The sequence below is a fragment of the Scaptodrosophila lebanonensis genome, unplaced genomic scaffold, assembly GCF_003285725.1.
Source record: "Scaptodrosophila lebanonensis strain 11010-0011.00,11010-0021.00 unplaced genomic scaffold, SlebRS2 tig00000250-arrow-arrow-pilon, whole genome shotgun sequence".
NCBI classification, from domain to species: domain Eukaryota; kingdom Metazoa; phylum Arthropoda; class Insecta; order Diptera; family Drosophilidae; genus Scaptodrosophila; species Scaptodrosophila lebanonensis.
This window is the reverse complement of record NW_022060628.1, coordinates 255447-274039: the sequence shown is the minus strand read 5'-3', so window position 1 is coordinate 274039 and position 18593 is coordinate 255447. Positions and strand designations below refer to the sequence as shown.

The 18593-nt window shown below is 37.5% G+C and overlaps 1 protein-coding gene across 1 annotated transcript in view; it reads right to left on the bottom strand.

Annotated features, from left to right (window-relative positions):
• The window catches only part of LOC115630060 (protein argonaute-3), a 265544-nt gene that overhangs the window by 59423 nt on the left and 187528 nt on the right, over nt 1-18593 (bottom strand). The window contains exon 6 of the mRNA XM_030526694.1: nt 11461-11593. Coding sequence (XP_030382554.1) covers nt 11461-11593 — 133 coding nt within the window. The remainder of the gene's footprint in view (nt 1-11460; nt 11594-18593) is intronic.

The following is an 18593-nucleotide window of genomic DNA, read 5'->3' as shown; positions in this document are numbered from 1 at the left end:
AAGAAAGGTCTACATATACTAGGTGGGGTGAAAAGTAACCTCCTAGGGAATGAAAAAAAATATTTTTTAAACTTTTTTTAGTTTATTCAATATAGTCTCCTTTTAGGGCACTTAATCCCGCGATTTTCCAATTTTTTTATCCCATCGGAAAAGTAGTTTTCCGGAAGGTCTGCAAAATACCCCTCTGTAGCGTCAATGATCTCTTCGCGCGAGCTGAATTTTTTATTTATCAGCCATCTTTTGAGATTTGGAAATTGATAGTAATCAGAGGGAGCCAAATCGGGTAAATAAGGTGCATGAGGAACCACTTGGAGTCCTAAATCGGTTATTTTTGCCATGCATTGTCTTGCAAAAATAAAATTTTTTTACGCATCATGTGAGGCCGTTTCGCAGCGATTTCGGCCTTTAATCGCTCCAATAATGAGCAGTAATACTCGCTGTTTATTGTTTTCCCTTTTTCGAGATAGTCCCCGAAAATTATGCCACGACAATCCCAGAAAACTGACGCCATGATCTTTCCGACCCATTGAGCCTCCTTCGGCCGCTTCGGAGCACTCGTGCCGGCTTCAGTCCATTGCCGGGCACTCATTCTGCTTTCTGGTGTATAGTAGTGGATAAAGGTTTCATCAACTGTCACCAATCGACGCCAAAAGTCCACCCGATTCCGCTCCAGCATCACCAAACACTCTTTCGAAGTGTGCTCACGTTCATACTTTTGGTCTGAAGTCAGCTTGCGCGGCACCCAACGGCAGGATAGCTTTTTCATATGCAGAACCTCTCCCAAAATATGGCGGGTTCGCTCAGTGCTTATCCTTGTGGCCTCTGCTAGCTCACGCACTTTAACTTTCCGGTCAGCCAACACCATTTCATGTAGTTTATGGACATTTTCCGGTGTAACCGCATCGGAGCCACTGCGGACTTCGTCGGTAGTGGAGTTTCGGCCAGCACGAAACCCTCGAAACCAATATTTTACAGTATAGTCTGAAGGAGTATAAGCCCCATAATAGTTGTCCAACTTTTCTTTCGTTTCCTTTGCTGTTTTCTGTCTCAAAAAACAATGCTTTATCAGAGAACGAAAATCGTTTTTTTCCATGGTCGGCATTTTGCCAAAAGCATCAAAAATTATCAGCTGTAAAAAAAAACTAAGGGCCCCATCGAGCTGAATTTTACCAGGGATACCTAAATATGAATAGACTATAAGGCCCCATAATCATTTTATCGATAGTAGCGCATTTTGGTGGTGGTCTATAATTTTGCCGGACTGGCATTTAAAATTTTCCCCACCGGGTTGGAGATTTCCTTCTTTTTCTTTTCGTCTCTCTTTCCACCTTTCTCTTTTTCTGTTTCTTTATCTCTCTTTCCTTCTTTTTTTCTCTTTCGCGTTCTACGTCGTACTTTTTCTAATTAGTTGTTAAATTGAATTAATTTTCCACCTTTATCTACTTTTTGTATAGTTTTTTAGGTCTTTAATGTCTCTGACCACATATGGCTGTGAATTCGGGGCATAGCTGGCCAATTGGCAAATAAATTTCCCCAACGTGTCGGAGGCATTAATAGACGTCATTGTATAGCTTTGTGTTAGGCTTTCTTATCTTTTAAATTTAGTTTAAATTATTATATTAAGTTATACAAGGTGCGTTCCAAAGTAAACAGGACTCTTTGAATCTAGCGCCCCCTGGTGGCGCTATCTATATGTCGATTGGTGCGTTAGAATCTGCTATCTTTATCAATTGTGTAGTGAGAATTTCATGACGATTTCATCGATTGGAAGTGAAGTTATTGCGTTTTAAGTGTCAGTATGTTTGTGTTATCGGTGCGAAAATGAGCTTAGAACAAAGAGCCAACATTAAATTTTGTTTTAAAATTGGTAAAACTTTTACCGAAACGTTTCAATTGATCTAACAAGTTTATGGCGATGATTGCCTATCCCGTAGCAGAGTGCACGAGTGGTTTCAACGGTTTCAAAGTGGTCGTGAGGACATACATGACGATCAACATGTGGGCCAATCAATATTCGTGATCACCGAAAATTCCATCGAAACTGTGCGTGAATTCATCAAAAATCAGCCGAAATCATCATTGAAATTGATGGAAATGGAATTGAACATTTCCAAAACATCGATTTATCGCATTTTGACCGAACATTTGGGCTTACGAAAGGTGTGTGCACGGTTTGTTCCGCACAAATTGACTGACGACCAAAAATTGCTCAGAATCCAACCGAAAAAAATCCAAAAATCACATTTTAACCATTAACCACTCGCCGTATTCACCTTATATGGCACCGTGCGACTTCTACCTTTTCGGAAAAATGCATTTGACCATGAAATGAAAGCGTTATGCAGACGTAGAGGCCATTCAAAAGGCTTGCACCGGCATACTGGCGGCCATACCGGCCAACGAGCTAAAACACTCGTTCGACATGCTTTTGGATCGTGCAAAAAGCTGTATTGAAGCAGAAGGAGACAACTATTTTGAATAAAATAAATTGATTTTGCCGAAAAAACCATTTGTTCTGTTTTTTTTTTAAAAAGTCCTGTTTACTTTGGAATACACCTTGTATTATATAATCGACAGAGTTATTGTTGATATTCTGAATAAAAAATAAATAAAAATAAAAAAAAATAAAAAATAAATATTTATAACCATCTACTCCTTTATTCTAAATTTAATGTCTGTATGAAAAACAATTTGCCATGGTCACCACAATTGGCGTCGGCCAGTATAGTTTATCTACGCTGCAGTCTATGGTTTCCTCTGAGGTGGGTCATGATGGGGCAAGGACTCAGCGCTGAGACGTCCCAGAGTTGGCGACGCTAGTATCAAGGAACTCGTACACGAACCGCTTGCGACGCGGTCCTCGAGCTGCGTGGACCGCCACTCCGCCGTGTGTCTTCGATGATGACGCTTCTGTTGGGGACGATGTTCGTTGACGTGATGATTGCGTGTGCGGTGGTGGCCTAGCTCACCCAGAAGAACGCTGACTGCGGCTCCGATGGACCAAACTTTTGGTACGATTGATTGAAAGGCCAAAGGCCGGTCTTGGGAAAACCAAAATAATAATGTGACCCAGCGACCGCTGATCTGCTGCTGGGTCTTACTGGTTCTTACCTATTTGCAGGTTAACTGAAACCACTTAAAGCTGAGTCCACGCTCTGCAACCGCACTCGTCGAAAGCCTTCCCCAAAATGCCGGTTGCAGTGCCGCCTCCATTGCACGTACTGCGTAACTCCCCCACCCCTTTCCACATCCGTTTACCATTGCCTTTGACTTTCCCTTACTACCTTTTCACGCAACCGTGTCCTGCTACTGCCGCGGTTGACGCCCCTATTGCCCGGTACCGCTAGATGGCGCTAATAACTCCTGCCAAGCGATATTTATTTTTCGCGCCCTACGCCGGTGTTGCCAGACATCCCGGTTCACTACTAAGCCGATGCAACAAATGTTAGGGACTACCCAAATTTTTCCCGCAATTTCACAATTTGTTTGACACCTTTGCAATACTATAAGAAGCGTCAAAGCAATAGAGTTGTCTCTTTTTTACTCACACGAACATCACTCCAATTGAATGTGTGTGTGTGTGTGCGGAAAAAAAATTCGTAGTGACGCGCACAATTGTTTTAACACTTATCGCAGGCGGTTTTTGTTGGTGTAATACCACTTCTGAAGTTGTTATACTTCCAATAAATGAGGAATGCCGGCGTTTAACTTAATTATAGTAATAGTTTATTTAATGATGGAATATTAAGTTGCGTGGTACTCTTGTCTCTAACGACGAATGAATAGTTAGTGATCATACTTCTAATGGACTAACATCGATCCGCAAATGCTCGCGGGCTAATATTAATGCAATTGGCATATTTGTTTTTTATTATACTCTGTACATAAAATGTACAAGAGTATATTAGGTTTGCGGGAGCTGAAAATGTAACAGGCAGAAGGAGGCGTGGCAGACCCCACAGAGTATATATATTCTTGATCCGCATGACGAGTCGAATCGATCTAGCCCTGTCTGTCTGTCTGTATGAACACCTGGATCTCAGAGACTATAAGAGGTAGAGACACCAAAGATGCGTTATGTGTGTACGCTGTGCAAGTTTGTTTTATTTTTTTTATTGCGTTTTGCGCATTTTGCGTTCTTTGTAATTTGTTGTTGCTGCATAAAGTTACTAATGAAAACCGTAATGCCAAATGTACTAAACAAAGAAAAAATTACTTTTAAAAATGTTAAATAATTTTTAATTAACATTTCTTGCTCTGTCAGTGCAAGACGAATGAACATACATACATATGTACATACATAGATGTGTACATATGTATGTGTGTACATTCACACATTAGTGTCTCACATTTTGCTTTGGCTATTTCAATCGTTTGCACGCAACTACACGAACAGCTGCTTGCATATGTGTGTGTGTGTGTGTATGTATACTTAGTTGTCCCCAACTGTTTGATATTCTGTATTGTTTGTTCTGCCTGCATTTGTAGAATGCATATTTTGAAAATCCTTGAACTTAAAGTTATAGATTTAGTTACGTAGATTACAGTCCCCAAATTTGAAATCGATCGGAAAAAATTTATAACACAAACTTTTCATTTGAAAAGGTGAATAAGTATTAAAACCCCAATAATTCAAGCTCCACCACAAATCGAAAATCCGAGTATGCAGTTTTGTTTGTATTCTTTTATAGATTATAAAAATCAAATTTAAAGTTGATCGGTGCAGAAATTCCGAATTTTCAAACAAACTTTGGAGCTCGATTTCCCCCCTTTGGAGCTCGAATTCCCTTCTTAGTGGGCACCTACACTATGAAAGGATACTTAAGTCCAAATTTCAGCTTTCTAGCTTTTAGCGTTTGGGCTGTACGTTGATCACCAGTCAGTCAGGACAAACTGTTTTATATATATAGAGATGAGCAGCTTTCAAAGGAGAATTATAAGATCTTTAAAGAAGCGATAAAGCTCAAGAAGCAAAAACTCTCCTTTACAATCCAGTGCTAGTTCTCACTAATAAAATCTGTCTTAGGTTTAAGTCTATGCTAAGTTCTATTGCTTATCTAAGTTTAATTGTTAATGTGCGTAGTATAGTGTGCAGTTTTTTTAGTCTTCTGGCTTTTTGTAAAGTGCGTATGCGATGGTTGTCTTCTGGTTTTAAATGCAAAATAACTTAAGACACTATTCGACAGCGAACAGCAAAACTATTATTAGGGTTCTTAGTAAACAAAAGAAAGGTCTACATATACTAGGTGGGGTGAAAAGTAACCTCCTAGGGAATGAAAAAAAATATTATTTAAACTTTTTTTAGTTTATTCAATATAGTCTCCTTTTAGGGCACTTAATCCCGCGATTTTCCAATTTTTTTATCCCATCGGAAAAGTAGTTTTCCGGAAGGTCTGCAAAATACCCCTCTGTAGCGTCAATGATCTCTTCGCGCGAGCTGAATTTTTTATTTATCAGCCATCTTTTGAGATTTGGGAATTGATAGTAATCAGAGGGAGCCAAATCGGGTGAATAAGGTGCATGAGGAACCACTTGGAGTCCTAAATCGGTTATATTTGCCATGCATTGTCTTGCAAAAATAAAATTTTTTTACGCATCATGTGAGGCCGTTTCGCAGCGATTTCGGCCTTTAATCGCTCCAATAATGAGCAGTAATACTCGCTGTTTATTGTTTTCCCTTTTTCGAGATAGTCCCCGAAAATGATGCCACGACAATCCCAGAAAACTGACGCTATGATCTTTCCGACCCATTGAGCCTCCTTCGGCCGCTTCGGAGCACTCGTGCCGGCTTCAGTCCATTGCCGGGCACTCATTCTGCTTTCTGGTGTATAGTAGTGGATAAAGGTTTCATCAACTGTCACCAATCGACGCCAAAAGTCCACCCGATTCCGCTCCAGTATCACCAAACACTCTTTCGAAGTGTGCTCACGTTCATACTTTTGGTCTGAAGTCAGCTTGCGCGGCACCCAACGGAAGGATAGCTTTTTCATATGCAGAACCTCTCCCAAAATATGGCGGGTTCGCTCAGTGCTTATCCTTGTGGCCTCTGCTAGCTCACGCACTTTAACTTTCCGGTCAGCCAACACCATTTCATGTAGTTTATGGACATTTTCCGGTGTAACCGCATCGGAGCCACTGCGGACTTCGTCGGTAGTGGAGTTTCGGCAAGCACGAAACTCTCGAAACCAATATTTTACAGTATAGTATGAAGGAGCATAAGCCCCATAATATTTGTCCAACTTTTCTTTCGTTTCCTTTGCTGTTTTCTGTCTCAAAAAATAATGCTTTATCAGAGAACGAAAATCGTTTTTTTCCATGGTCGTCATTTTGCCAAAAGCATCAAAAATTATCAGCTGTAAAAAAAAAACTAAGGGCTCCATCGAGCTGAATTTTACCAGGGATACCTAAATATGAATAGACCATAAGGCCCCATAATCATTTTATCGATAGTAGCGCATTTTGGTGGTCAAGGGTGTTACTTTTCACCCCACCTGTCACCTTAATGCACAAAGCTTAGCGAAAAAAATGGACGAGTTCAGATTTTTGTTTGTTAACTCCAATGTAGATGTAATCTGTATGTCTGAAACGTGGCTTGTGTCCTGTCTTAATGATCAATATGTATGTTCTGATGGGTACAGTATATATCGTTCCGATCGTGAGGGGCATGCGGGGGGTGTACCCATATATGTGAAAAATAATCTAAAATGTCACGTTATTTGTAAACAGCCCCTGGGCATTAGTATTGAGTATCTGTTTTTGCACATCTCAGCAAGCATAAATATGGATAACATCCTTGTTGGATGTGTATACAGGCCGAACAGGCATACTGAATACACTGAGCTCCTAGACATCTTTTCTTCTGTGGCTATGAAACACTCCAATATTGTCCTGGCTGGGGATTTCAATAGCAATATGCTATTGTAACGACAATTAAAGGATGATATGGTCTCCCTAGGCATGGAGCTTGTTAACACTATTGTACCCACACAATTTTCTAATACCTGTGATACACTTCTTGACGTATTTTTTGTTAATGACACCAAAAAAACCCTCCTATTTCACCAGCTCTCAGTACCTGCTTTTTCCAAACATGACATGATTTTCTTGACGTATGATATATTTTTAGAACATAGTGACCACTCAATTACTTATAGGGACTTCAGGAACATTGACCATAGGCTACTGTATGACCATTTCGCTGACTTGAACTTTGATGACATATATACAAAACCCACTGTTGATGAGCAACTTGAACTGTTTAATGAAAACATTCAGCAATTATACAATACTTTTGTGCCGCTGCGACACAAGATAACTAAGCCTCGGCAACATGAGTGGTTTAACAAAGATATCGGTAGTGCAATAAAAAGAGATGATGCATATAAAAGGTGGAAAAGATACAAAAGTTGGGCTGAAGATTACCAATGCTAAGCCCATTACTCTGACAAATTCACCTCAGCCACCACATCCAAACAAGTTTGGGCTGAAATCAAAAAGATAGGGGTTGGGAAAAGTAGACCTTCTATATCTCCAGACGTAGATTTAAATAAATTAAATGATAAATTTATACAGTTAGCGGTACCTGAAACCCATGAAAATGAGTACCTAAACGCTACATCGTTAGTAAACTGTGATACTAGTTTTAGCTTTATGTGTGTACGTCAATGTGATGTCTTATACTCAATACTGAAAGTGAAGTCCAACGATATTGGCTTAGATGAGTTAGATCCCAAATTTGTTAAGCTGCTACTCCCCAATGTTCTAAAATATATTACCCACATTTTTAATACGGTGCTAACAACATCTTCCTTCCCAAATAAGTGGAAATTCGGAAAAATAATCCCTATTCCAAAAGGAAGCGATGATTTTAGGCCAATTTCAATCCTACCTTTTCTATCTAAAGCACTAGAACATTTGATGACGAACCAAATGACATGAAATGATATGATAGGAAATCGACTCCTGAACGACAAGCAATCCGGCTTTAGGAAAAATAGGAGCTGTACCACCTCTTTAGTAAAAATCCCTGAGAACAATCGCACGGAGATGGATAACAGTATGGTAACGTTTTTAACTTTTCTTGACTTCTCTAAAGCATTTGACACCGTAAATCATACCATACTATGTACTAAATTAAGAAGACTATATAACTTCTCTGACACTGCAATAAACTTAGTCCAGTCGTATTTGTCCAGTCGCCACCAGGCAGTTTGTCACTTCAGATAGTTATTCGTCTTTTTTATTAATAAAACGTGGAGTCCCCCAGGGATCAGTGTTAGGCCCACTGTTGTTTTCTATTTATGTCAATGACCTTACATGTTGTGTGTCAAACTGTGAGTTGCATATGTATGCAGATGATGTCCAAATGTATGTGAGTCGTCCTTTAAGTAGAATTGATGAATGTGTTAGTGCCTGTAATGACGATCTTGGGAAAATACACAAATGGGCGAGTATAAATGGATTGGAAGTTAACCCAAAAAAGTCTAAATGTTTAGTTATATACAAAAAGAAAGTACACACTCTCAATTTAGAGAGTGTGGCTAAACAACGTGCCAACTTAGGGATAACCATGAATCAAACATTATCTTGGCATGACCATGTAAATAAAACAGTTGGGAAGCTTTTTAGCTCGCTAAGGCATCTGTCCTTGACGCAGCATTTCCTTCCAGTTAAACTCAAGCTCCTAGTTGCTAAGACTTACTTGACACCCTCATTATTCTATGGTATTGAAATCTTCGGGGACTGTGATGCTGTAAGCCAGAATAAAATCAAAGTAGCCTTTAATAGTATAGCCCGATACATTTTTGACATTAAGAGGCAACAACCAATAACGGCTTTCGCTAACAAAATTTACAACATGACCCTTAACGACTGGATAAAACTTAGAACTCTAATTCTCTTACACCGAACTATAACACGTAAAGAACCAAATTATTTGTGCGAAAGAATCAGTTTCTCCACGTCAAGAAGAACAAATAATTTGGTCTGCACTAGATTCAAATTACCATGTTCGGAAAGGCACTTCATTATATTCGCTGTTCGGCTGTGGAACGATTTACCGCATCACCTTAAGACAATTACCAACGAAACGCACTTCAAATTAAAAACTCAAGCACACTTACAACAGCACATCTAAATAACGTAAATTATAATATATATCACATGTCTGTAACACGCACGTTTAACGTCAATTAAATTAAATCAAACTTTGTAACTTAAATTAAATCAAATTAAGCTGAATTAAATTGGAAATGAATATGTATTGTAATGACTAGCGTAATAACTTAGAAGTAATCTGTTACTTGTAACGCTAAGATAAGTTAATAATCTATATATATAAAACAGTTTGTCCTGACTGACTGACTGAATGATTGGTGATCAACGCACAGCCCAAACGGTAAAGGCTAGGAAGCTGAAATTTGGGCTCAAGTATCCTATCATGGTGTAGATGAGCACTAAGAAGGGATTTTGGAAAATTCGAGCTCCAAAGGGGGGAAAACGAGCTCCAAAGTTTGTTTGAAAAATCCGCATTTTTCAACCGATCGACTTAAAACTTAGTTTCTAAAATCAATTAAAGGATACAAACAAAACTGCATACTCGAAATTTGTGTTGGAGCTTGAATTATTGGGGTTTTAATATTTATTCACTATTTCAAATGAAAAGTTTTTGTTATAAATTTAGTCCGATCGATTTAAAATTTGGATAATGTAATCTACGTAACTAAATCTACAACTTTGCATTCAAGGATTTTCAAAATATGCATTTTACAAAAGCAGGCAGAACAAACAATACAAAATATCAAACAGTTGGGGACAACTAAGTATACATATACACACATACAAACAGCTGTTCGTGTAGTTGCGTGCAAACGATTTAAATAGCCAAAGCAACATGTGAGATACTAATGTGTGAATGTCCATACATATGTGCACATCTATGTATGTACATATGTATCTACATATGTATGTATGTACATTCGTCTTGCACTGACAGAGCAAGAAATGTTAATTAATTGAAAATTATATAATATAACATTTTTAAAAGTAATTTTTTCTTTGTTTAATGCATTTGGCATTAGTGTTTTCATTAATAACTTTATGCAGCAACAACAAATATCAAATAGTTGGGGACATCACATACACACACTCACACACAACAAGCAACAGTTCGTGTCTATGAGTGCGGTTCTCTACGTACGGTTGAAAAAGTAAAGAGAAACATACATATGTACATATGTATGTATGCCTGTGTATGAATATAGCATGTATGTACATTCGTATTAATGTATACATTGGGCAATCGAACACAGTTGTTTGATTGTAAAAAAAAATAATGCTCTAAAAACAACAACAACTGCAAGTCATTAGCTCGCTCTTTTTCTTTCGTTTTGACCATTTAATGTTAATTGCAAAGGCAAAACGCCAAAATGTTACAGTTACCGTCGCTAGGCAACGACTGCGTAAGCGATAGTAAAGCAGAAACCGAATAACGGAGCTACGCATATTCTGCTTCGCATTGCGGGCAGATGTATGTATGTATATGATTTGTTCTTATTGATGTCAATAAATAATTAGATTTTGTTATTTAAATATTCTGCTTATTGCATTCAAACTTCGATAATTTGATGGTATCGGTGCCAGTAGTTTTTGATCGTGGCTCATCGCTGCACGGCATTGACACGAGTGCCGTGTTTCATATTCCGAGTTTGTGCGTGGCCGTATTGACTCAATATGGCACGAAAAGACTCAAATGTGAATTTAAATTTGGACTCAAGTATCGTTTCATAGTATCCATCATAGTGTAGGAGCACACTAAGAAAGGCTTTTGGAAAATTCTAGCTCCAACGGGGGGAAAACGAGCTTTAAAAAATATTAGTTATAGTGGTCATGTTCGTTTAACGAAATAGTTTGTCAAGAACAAAAATGTAACGGACTACTGAACAATTTTTTGTCAAGAACAGAAAATGTTCATTTAAATACCTTAAATGCCTTCCTACTGGTAACCTTTAAGGTGAAAACATATGGGTAGGTTATGCACACACAAAATAAATACAATTGGAAACATATTGAGCCGGGTTAAGACGGGCAATACCTGCTAGTAATAAATAAATAAAGTCAAATGTTATCGTCGACAGTCAGCTGATGCTGACAACTGACACGTATTACACTCGCCGGCCAGAGGGTACTCAGAAATGCTAATTCAATTTTTAATTTTTTTAATTTTTATAGAAATAATAGGAATCATCAAGTTGACTTTGACGGACTAAATTGACTTTCAATTCAATTTCTTTAAAACTTAAATTGTCGACATGTGGACAATGACAGTATAGATACTCAAGAAAGGTTTGTCAAATGAAACTGAATGTAGAAATTTATGAATATAAGTGTTAGATCTAACTTAATTATGTATACAATTCAGATAATTTAAATTAGTTTAGAAAATTGTTTTTACTAACTTACCAAGAAGAACCTAGTATTTACGCGTTTTTGCACAATTATATATGTAATATTTATATGATTGGAACAAACTGCATCAAATTGTGGAATCTCATAATTGGCACATAAGTTCAGCTGTCCATCTCCAACACCATCTCTGAAATAACATTTGCATTTGGGAGTTACTAAAATGAATAATAACACATAAGCATTTGAATGATAGTTGTGATGAGGTCCAGAGAACAGTAAAATTATTTACAGAGCCCTGTATAAGCTTAGTTCAATAAACAAAACTTTGTGGCAACAATAATCGATAATAATGTATACAATTCGAAAAACAATTTTCCTAATTAGTTTAGGTTTATAACCCTCCAGAAAAGGGGCGTTACGGACTACGAATTGTGGGGATTATTGATAGATTTCATCTGAAGTTTCATCGCGATAGGTTAATTCTTCAGGAAGTTATAGCCATAAATCAAATCTCTGTGCTTGCTCTAACTTAACTCACACGCACGTAAATGTACGATATTGTACATAAACATATAAACTGTTGGTGTTCATCTTTGTCCCATACCGTTGGGCAGCAGTTCTGATCGCGCTCACAGAAACCCCAGTAACCTGAACGAAGGAAAACTTCAAGTCTTCGTTGGGCAGCAGTTCTTGTCGTGCTCAAAGAAGCAAGGTTGACGGAACACATCCTTCCGGCTAAACATAGCTCAGAAAAGGACCGCAAGCAGGAAGCTGTGCTTGCTGAATCTAGGTACGCGAGATTTCGCGATCGGGTAGTTTTCCCAAAACTTGGTATTGGAAACGATTAATCTACAAGGCGACTTATCGAGACTCCGTTTGGCAGCAGTTCTGGTCACGCTCACAGAAGCCCCAGAAACGTCAACGAAGGAAAACTTGAAGTTTTCTTTGGGCAGAAGTTCTGGGCGTTCTCACAGAAGCCCCAGAAACCTCAACGAGGGAACACATCGGGATAAATGCCAGATATGTTCTCCGACGGACTTCCTTGGTATTCAGTGTCATTGAACATTAATCGGTGTGAGTTGAAGCACATTCGGCTTAAAAAAGCAAAACAAAAACACAATTGACAACTTATACCAGTTTGGAAAAAATAGGAATTCTATCTCCAGAATTGGATTCGCTGCTTACTAAGCAGACATCAGTTGGAGAAAAATTCAAACCCTGGTGAGGAACTATAAAAAGGATTCTCAGGACAGGAAAAAGGCTAACTACGCAGACAGAAAGGCTCGTGAACAGTTCCAAGCGGGCAATAATGAAATTATTGCCTTAAATGGTGAAAGAATATAATATGACTATTTTGGAATACTATAGAAAAACAAGCAAGCCCGACAGTAAAATGCCATAAAATACCATACCACAAAAAAGAAAAATTAAAAAAAAAAACAAACAAATCTAAAAAAAAATATAATTAGTTTCATTAATTAATTAAATTAAATATAAAATATTCAACACATGCATAGATACACAATTGTTTTTGTACAATTTCAATAGAATAAATTTACATCAGAATCGTGTCTCTGCGTGTTTATATACGTGTAGGTATGCAGCACAAAGTTGAACCAAAGCAGCAACAATAATAGCTGCGGGCAGAGCTGCAGGCAGAGCATGGCAGCGATTTTATTTATGGCTATAACTTTCTTCAGAATGGACCAATCATGATGAAACTTAGCATCTTAGAACAGATAACTGAAAAAACTGAAACTCGTACTTTCTCGGTCTTAGGAGAATCTGAATACCAAGTTTGATTGTTCTACCTCTTCTACTTACTGAGATCCTTGCGTTCATATAGACGGACAGACGAACAGACGGACATGGCTATATCGCCTTGTCATCCTGATCAAGAAATATATACTTTCAGAATCAACAGCAACTAAAGCCCACGGTAGAGAGATGATGGAATCGAATTTCCGATGTCAATTTTCAAATCTATAGAGTTTTTCCTGAAAGCATGGGCTATAATGTAACCAATTTTTTTTTCGCTCTCCCACTGCCTTTAACTCTGTGGTGTAAACATATGTTAGCTTTTAATATTAATATAAGTTTTAGGTTTAGTTTTTGGATAAATTGTTTTTGTAATATTTGTTTTCTTGTAAATGTTAATGTATTAATAGTGTGCAGATCATCTGTTAGTGATCTTGATCGCTGTATAATGCGTGAGCGTATGATTGTTTTATGGACTCAATGCAAGATAACTTAAGATGTGCTTCCACAGCGAACAGTAATTCTATTATTCGGGTTCTATGTAAACAAAAGAATGCTTCTTGAACGACATTTAAAGGACGATATGGTGTCTCTTGGTATGAAGCTAGTAAACTTTACAGTACCTACACATTTCTCTAACACCTCTGATACCCTTCTTGACTTATTTTTTGTAAATGACACTGAAAAAATTCTCCTATTTGACCAGTTGTCCGTACCAGCTTTTTCCAAACATGACTTGATTTTTATAGCCTGTACCCAAAGGGTGAAAGGCTATACTAGTTTTGTGCGCATGTATGTAACACACAGAAGGAGGCGTGGCAGACCCCACAAAGTATATATATTCTTGATCAGGATGAGAAGCCGAGTCGATATAGCCTTGTCCGTCCGTCCGTCTGTCCGTCTGTCTGTCCGTCTGTAGGTAGGTAGGTACATCCAGTTAGTACTAATGTGTCCGTATGCAAAATTTCATCATGATAGGTCAATTCTGAAGAAAGTTATAGCCATAAGTAAAATCGCTGCTCATGCGCTGCCTGCAGATCTGTCGGCAGCGCTGCCCGCAGCTGTTGTTGTTGTTGCTGCTTTGGTTCAACTTTGTGCTGCATACATACACGCATATAAATACGTATAGTTACGTGATGTAAATGTATGCTGTTAAAACTGAACATAAACATGTATTCTAATTTAATTTAATTAATTAATTCATTAACTTTTTTTAATAATTTAATTTTTTTTTTAATTTTTTTTTAAATTTTTTTTTTAAATTTTTCTTTTTTGTGGAGAGTACAGGCTATTTTACTGTCGGGCTTGCTCGACTGTAGCGTTCTATCTTGTTATAACTTACGATATTTTCCTGGACCACACTGACCACTCATTTAGTTATAGGGACTTTAGGAACATTGACCATAGACTACTGTTTGACCTCTGTGATAACTTGAATTTTGATGATATTTACCTAAAACCCACTGTAGACGAGCAGCTCCAACTGTTTAATGACAATGTTGAGCTACTGTTCAATACCTTTGTGCCGCTGCGGCACAAAGTAATCAGGCCTGTAAAACATGAATGGTTTAATAGGGATATCGAATGTGCAATAAAATGCAGGGACGACGCATATAAAAAGTGGAAAAGGTACAAGACAACGGCTCACTTATCGCAATATAAGAAACTGAGACGTAGAGTTGGGTTGAAAATTATGAATGCGAAGCGGTCACCTCGTCCAGACAAGTTTCGGCCGAAGTTAATAAGTTAGGGATCGGAAAAAGTAGACCTTCTTTATGTATTGATGTCGACGTGAATGAACTAAACAACAAATTTGTACAGCTAGCAGTACCTGAAGCCCTTGAAAATACGTACCTGAATTCTACCTCGTTATTAAACTGTGATACTTCTTTTAGTTTTATGTGTGTACGTCAATGTGATGTCTTAGATGCAGTTCTTAAAGTGAAGTCCAACGCCATTGGCCTTGACGAGTTACACCCCAAATTTTTAAAATTATTGCTTCCGAAAGTCTTAAATTATATAACTCACATATTTAACTCAGTGCTTACGACATCGTGCTTTCCGTACAAGTGGAAATCAGGAAAAATTATTCCTATCCCGAAAGGAAGCAATGACTTCAGGCCAATCACAATTCTACCATTTCTATCAAAAGCACTTGAACACTTGATGACCAAACAAATTAGCAATTACTTGGTAGAAAACTCACTCTTGAGTGATAAACAATCGGGCTTCAGAAGTAATAGAAGTTGTATTACATCATTAATTAAAATTACCGACGATATTAGGAAAGAAATGGACGACAGTAAGGTAACTTTCCTAACCCTACTAGACTACTCAAAAGCTTTTGACTCTGTTAATCATAACATACTGTGTACGAAATTAAAAAGACTTTATAATTTCTCTGACTCAGCTACTAATATTGTCGAGTCATATTTGTCCTGTCGTCACCAAGCAGTAGTTACTTCGCATAATTTTTCGTCTTTTTTATTCATAAAGCGTGGAGTCCCTCAGGGGTCTGTCTTAGGATCACTATTGTTCTCAATTTATGTCAATGATCTTCCATGTTGTGTGTCTAATTCCGAGTTACACATGTATGCTGATAATGTCCAGATGTATGTTAGTCGTCCGTTATGTAGAATAGATGAATGTATACGTGTCTGCAATGATGATCTCTTCAAAATCAGCAAATGGGCAAGTATTAACGGATTGGAGGTCAACCCTAAAAAGTCAAAATGTTTAGTAATATATAAAAAAAAATCAACACACTGAATCTTGAGCAAGTACGCCTCAACAATGAGCCCATTGCGTATGTAGAGCAGACAATAAACCTGGGAATAAATATAAACCAAACATTAACTTGGTGTGACCATGTCAATAAGGCAGTAGGTAGACTATATAGCGCACTAAGGCGTCTGTCTTTGACGCAGAATTTTCTTCCTGTAAAACTAAAGCTCCTTATTGCCAAAACATGCCTCACACCCTTGCTATTTTATGGGATTGAACTTTTTGGATACTGCGATGCAGTAAGTCAAAACAAATTAAAAGTAGCCTTTAATAGCATAGCACGGTACATTTTCAACATTCAAAGAAGAGATTCAATAACGACATACACCAATAAAATATTCAATCTGACCCTTGACTCCTGGATTAAGCTTAGAACCCTAATCTTCTTGCACAAAATTATTGCACGTAAGGAACCAAATTATCTGCACGACAAAATTGCTTTCACGACATCAAGAAGAACGAACAACATAGTTTGCACTAAATTTAAATTAGCAATCTCGGAAAAACATTTCTTTATTTCTGCTGTTCGTCTGTGGAATGATCTTCCGCATAACCTAAAAACAATTAGCAGCGAGACGCACTTTAGAGTTAAGATTCTAGCACACTTACAAAACATTAACTAATTTAACGTTACCAAAAATTATAATATTAACGACACACTTAGTTCAGTAGGCAATTTAGATTAAGTATAAAACTATTAAACTATTCAATTAAAAATATATAATTATAAAGAATAATGAAATGTTTAATGTGAAAACTAAAACTATGATTAAATTGTAATGACAAGCGTAATAATTTAAAAGTAACCGATACTTGTAACGCTAGGATTAGGTTAATAAATAAATAAATAAATAAGTGCTGTTATGAAGATGAATGCAACAGCTACTGCAGACGAAGCACTTGATGCAACAACACAAATGACAAATTAAATGTCGTTGCAGCTGCCGAAGAAGTCGATATCAACACCAAAATTTGATGGTGACTAAGTGGCAACAATTTTATGACATCTTCAAGAACATGATTCATGAGGCCGAACTTTCCACCAGTGAGAAAATGTGGTACTTGAAGGCCAATGTTCAACGCGACAAATTAACCCTCTAACAAGTAAGAGTGCCACAAGCTACACCATGTACCAGATCAAATTTTACGCGCGAAAATATGGCTTGTGCAGATCATAGTATAAGTACCGTTAAAAGCTTTGGAGAACTTTCACAGCTTTCGCAAATACTTTGGTATGTTCATTGTTAACTGCCACAAATTATTCAAATGATTAAAAAGTTCTTATTTTGTTCGTTAACGCGAAAAATATAATAAGTGCCTTGAGGCGCTCTTGGGGCTCCAAGCAAAACTTTTGGTGGCAGCAGCTGTTTCACAATTACTCGCAGTTGTCGTGTCTGGTTTTGTTTATTACATGATTATTCTTAAAAGAAATGGCAGAGTAAGCGCGTAAGCGTTATAATTTGTCAGACTTGACCGATGAACAATTATTGGATTTGTTTGATTCTGTCCAATCGGACGAGCAAATCAAGTGACGATGAAGGTGAAAATTTGATGTTGGAGATGCTGTGAGCAGAGCATAGATGAAAGCAAGCACGGTGACATTTGTAGACAATAAGTACTGTTGAAACTGTGCAAAATACGAGTAAAATACAGAAGCCAACCCCTATTCGGAAATCCATGAAATCCATGGCATTCATATAGTAATAAATTTATATATAGACATTGGATCAATATCAAATGAGCCGAGAAACATAATGTGGAGACAGAAATCGATGCAACTGCATGTCAATGACGTAGCCTTTCAAGGACCCCTAGACCCCACAAAGTGTATATATATTCTTGATTACCATAACGAGTCGATTTAGCCCTGTCTGTCCGTGTGTACGCAAGTTTGTTTTATTTTTTGTTGTTTAACCTATGTTTTTGGGCTAGGTGTTAGAGGTGGAGAACTATCGATAGCACTATCGGCACTATCGATGGTTGGTAGCAGCCAGACACTTTCGATAGTGCACGAGTGGCGCCTGTGTGAAACAATTTATTTGGTGAAAAATCAGTGATACAATACAGAGAAATGGATCGCTTTCTTCAAAGAGTAGTTATAAAGTATTTTGACTATGTGTCGAGTTTAAGGTAAACGTCGGAGCTCCCTCACACTCAGTGTGTCGAGCACTGAAAGGCAAGCATGCGGTTGCAGCAGCACGGACTTGGAGAATGATTCGGCGACCGAGAGGCAAACACACAAAAAGAAAAGTAAAATCTCACAAGCCTGGAAATATTTTATTTTATTTTATTTTTTTTTATTTTTTTAAATTTAGAATATCAACAATAACTCTGTCGATTATATAATATAACTTAATATAACAATTTAAGCTAAATTTAAAAGATAAGAAAGCCTAACACAAAGCTGTACAATAACGTCTATTAATGCCTCCGACACGTTGGGGGTATTTTATTTGACAGTTGGCCAGCTATGCCCCGATTCACAGCCATATGTGGTCAGAGACATTAAAGACCTAAAAAACTATACAAAAAGTACATAAAGGTGGAAAATTAATTCTATTTAACAACTAATTAGAAAAAGTACTAAGTAGATCGAGAAAGATAAAAAGAGAAAAGGAAAGGAAAGAGAGATAGAGAAACAGGAA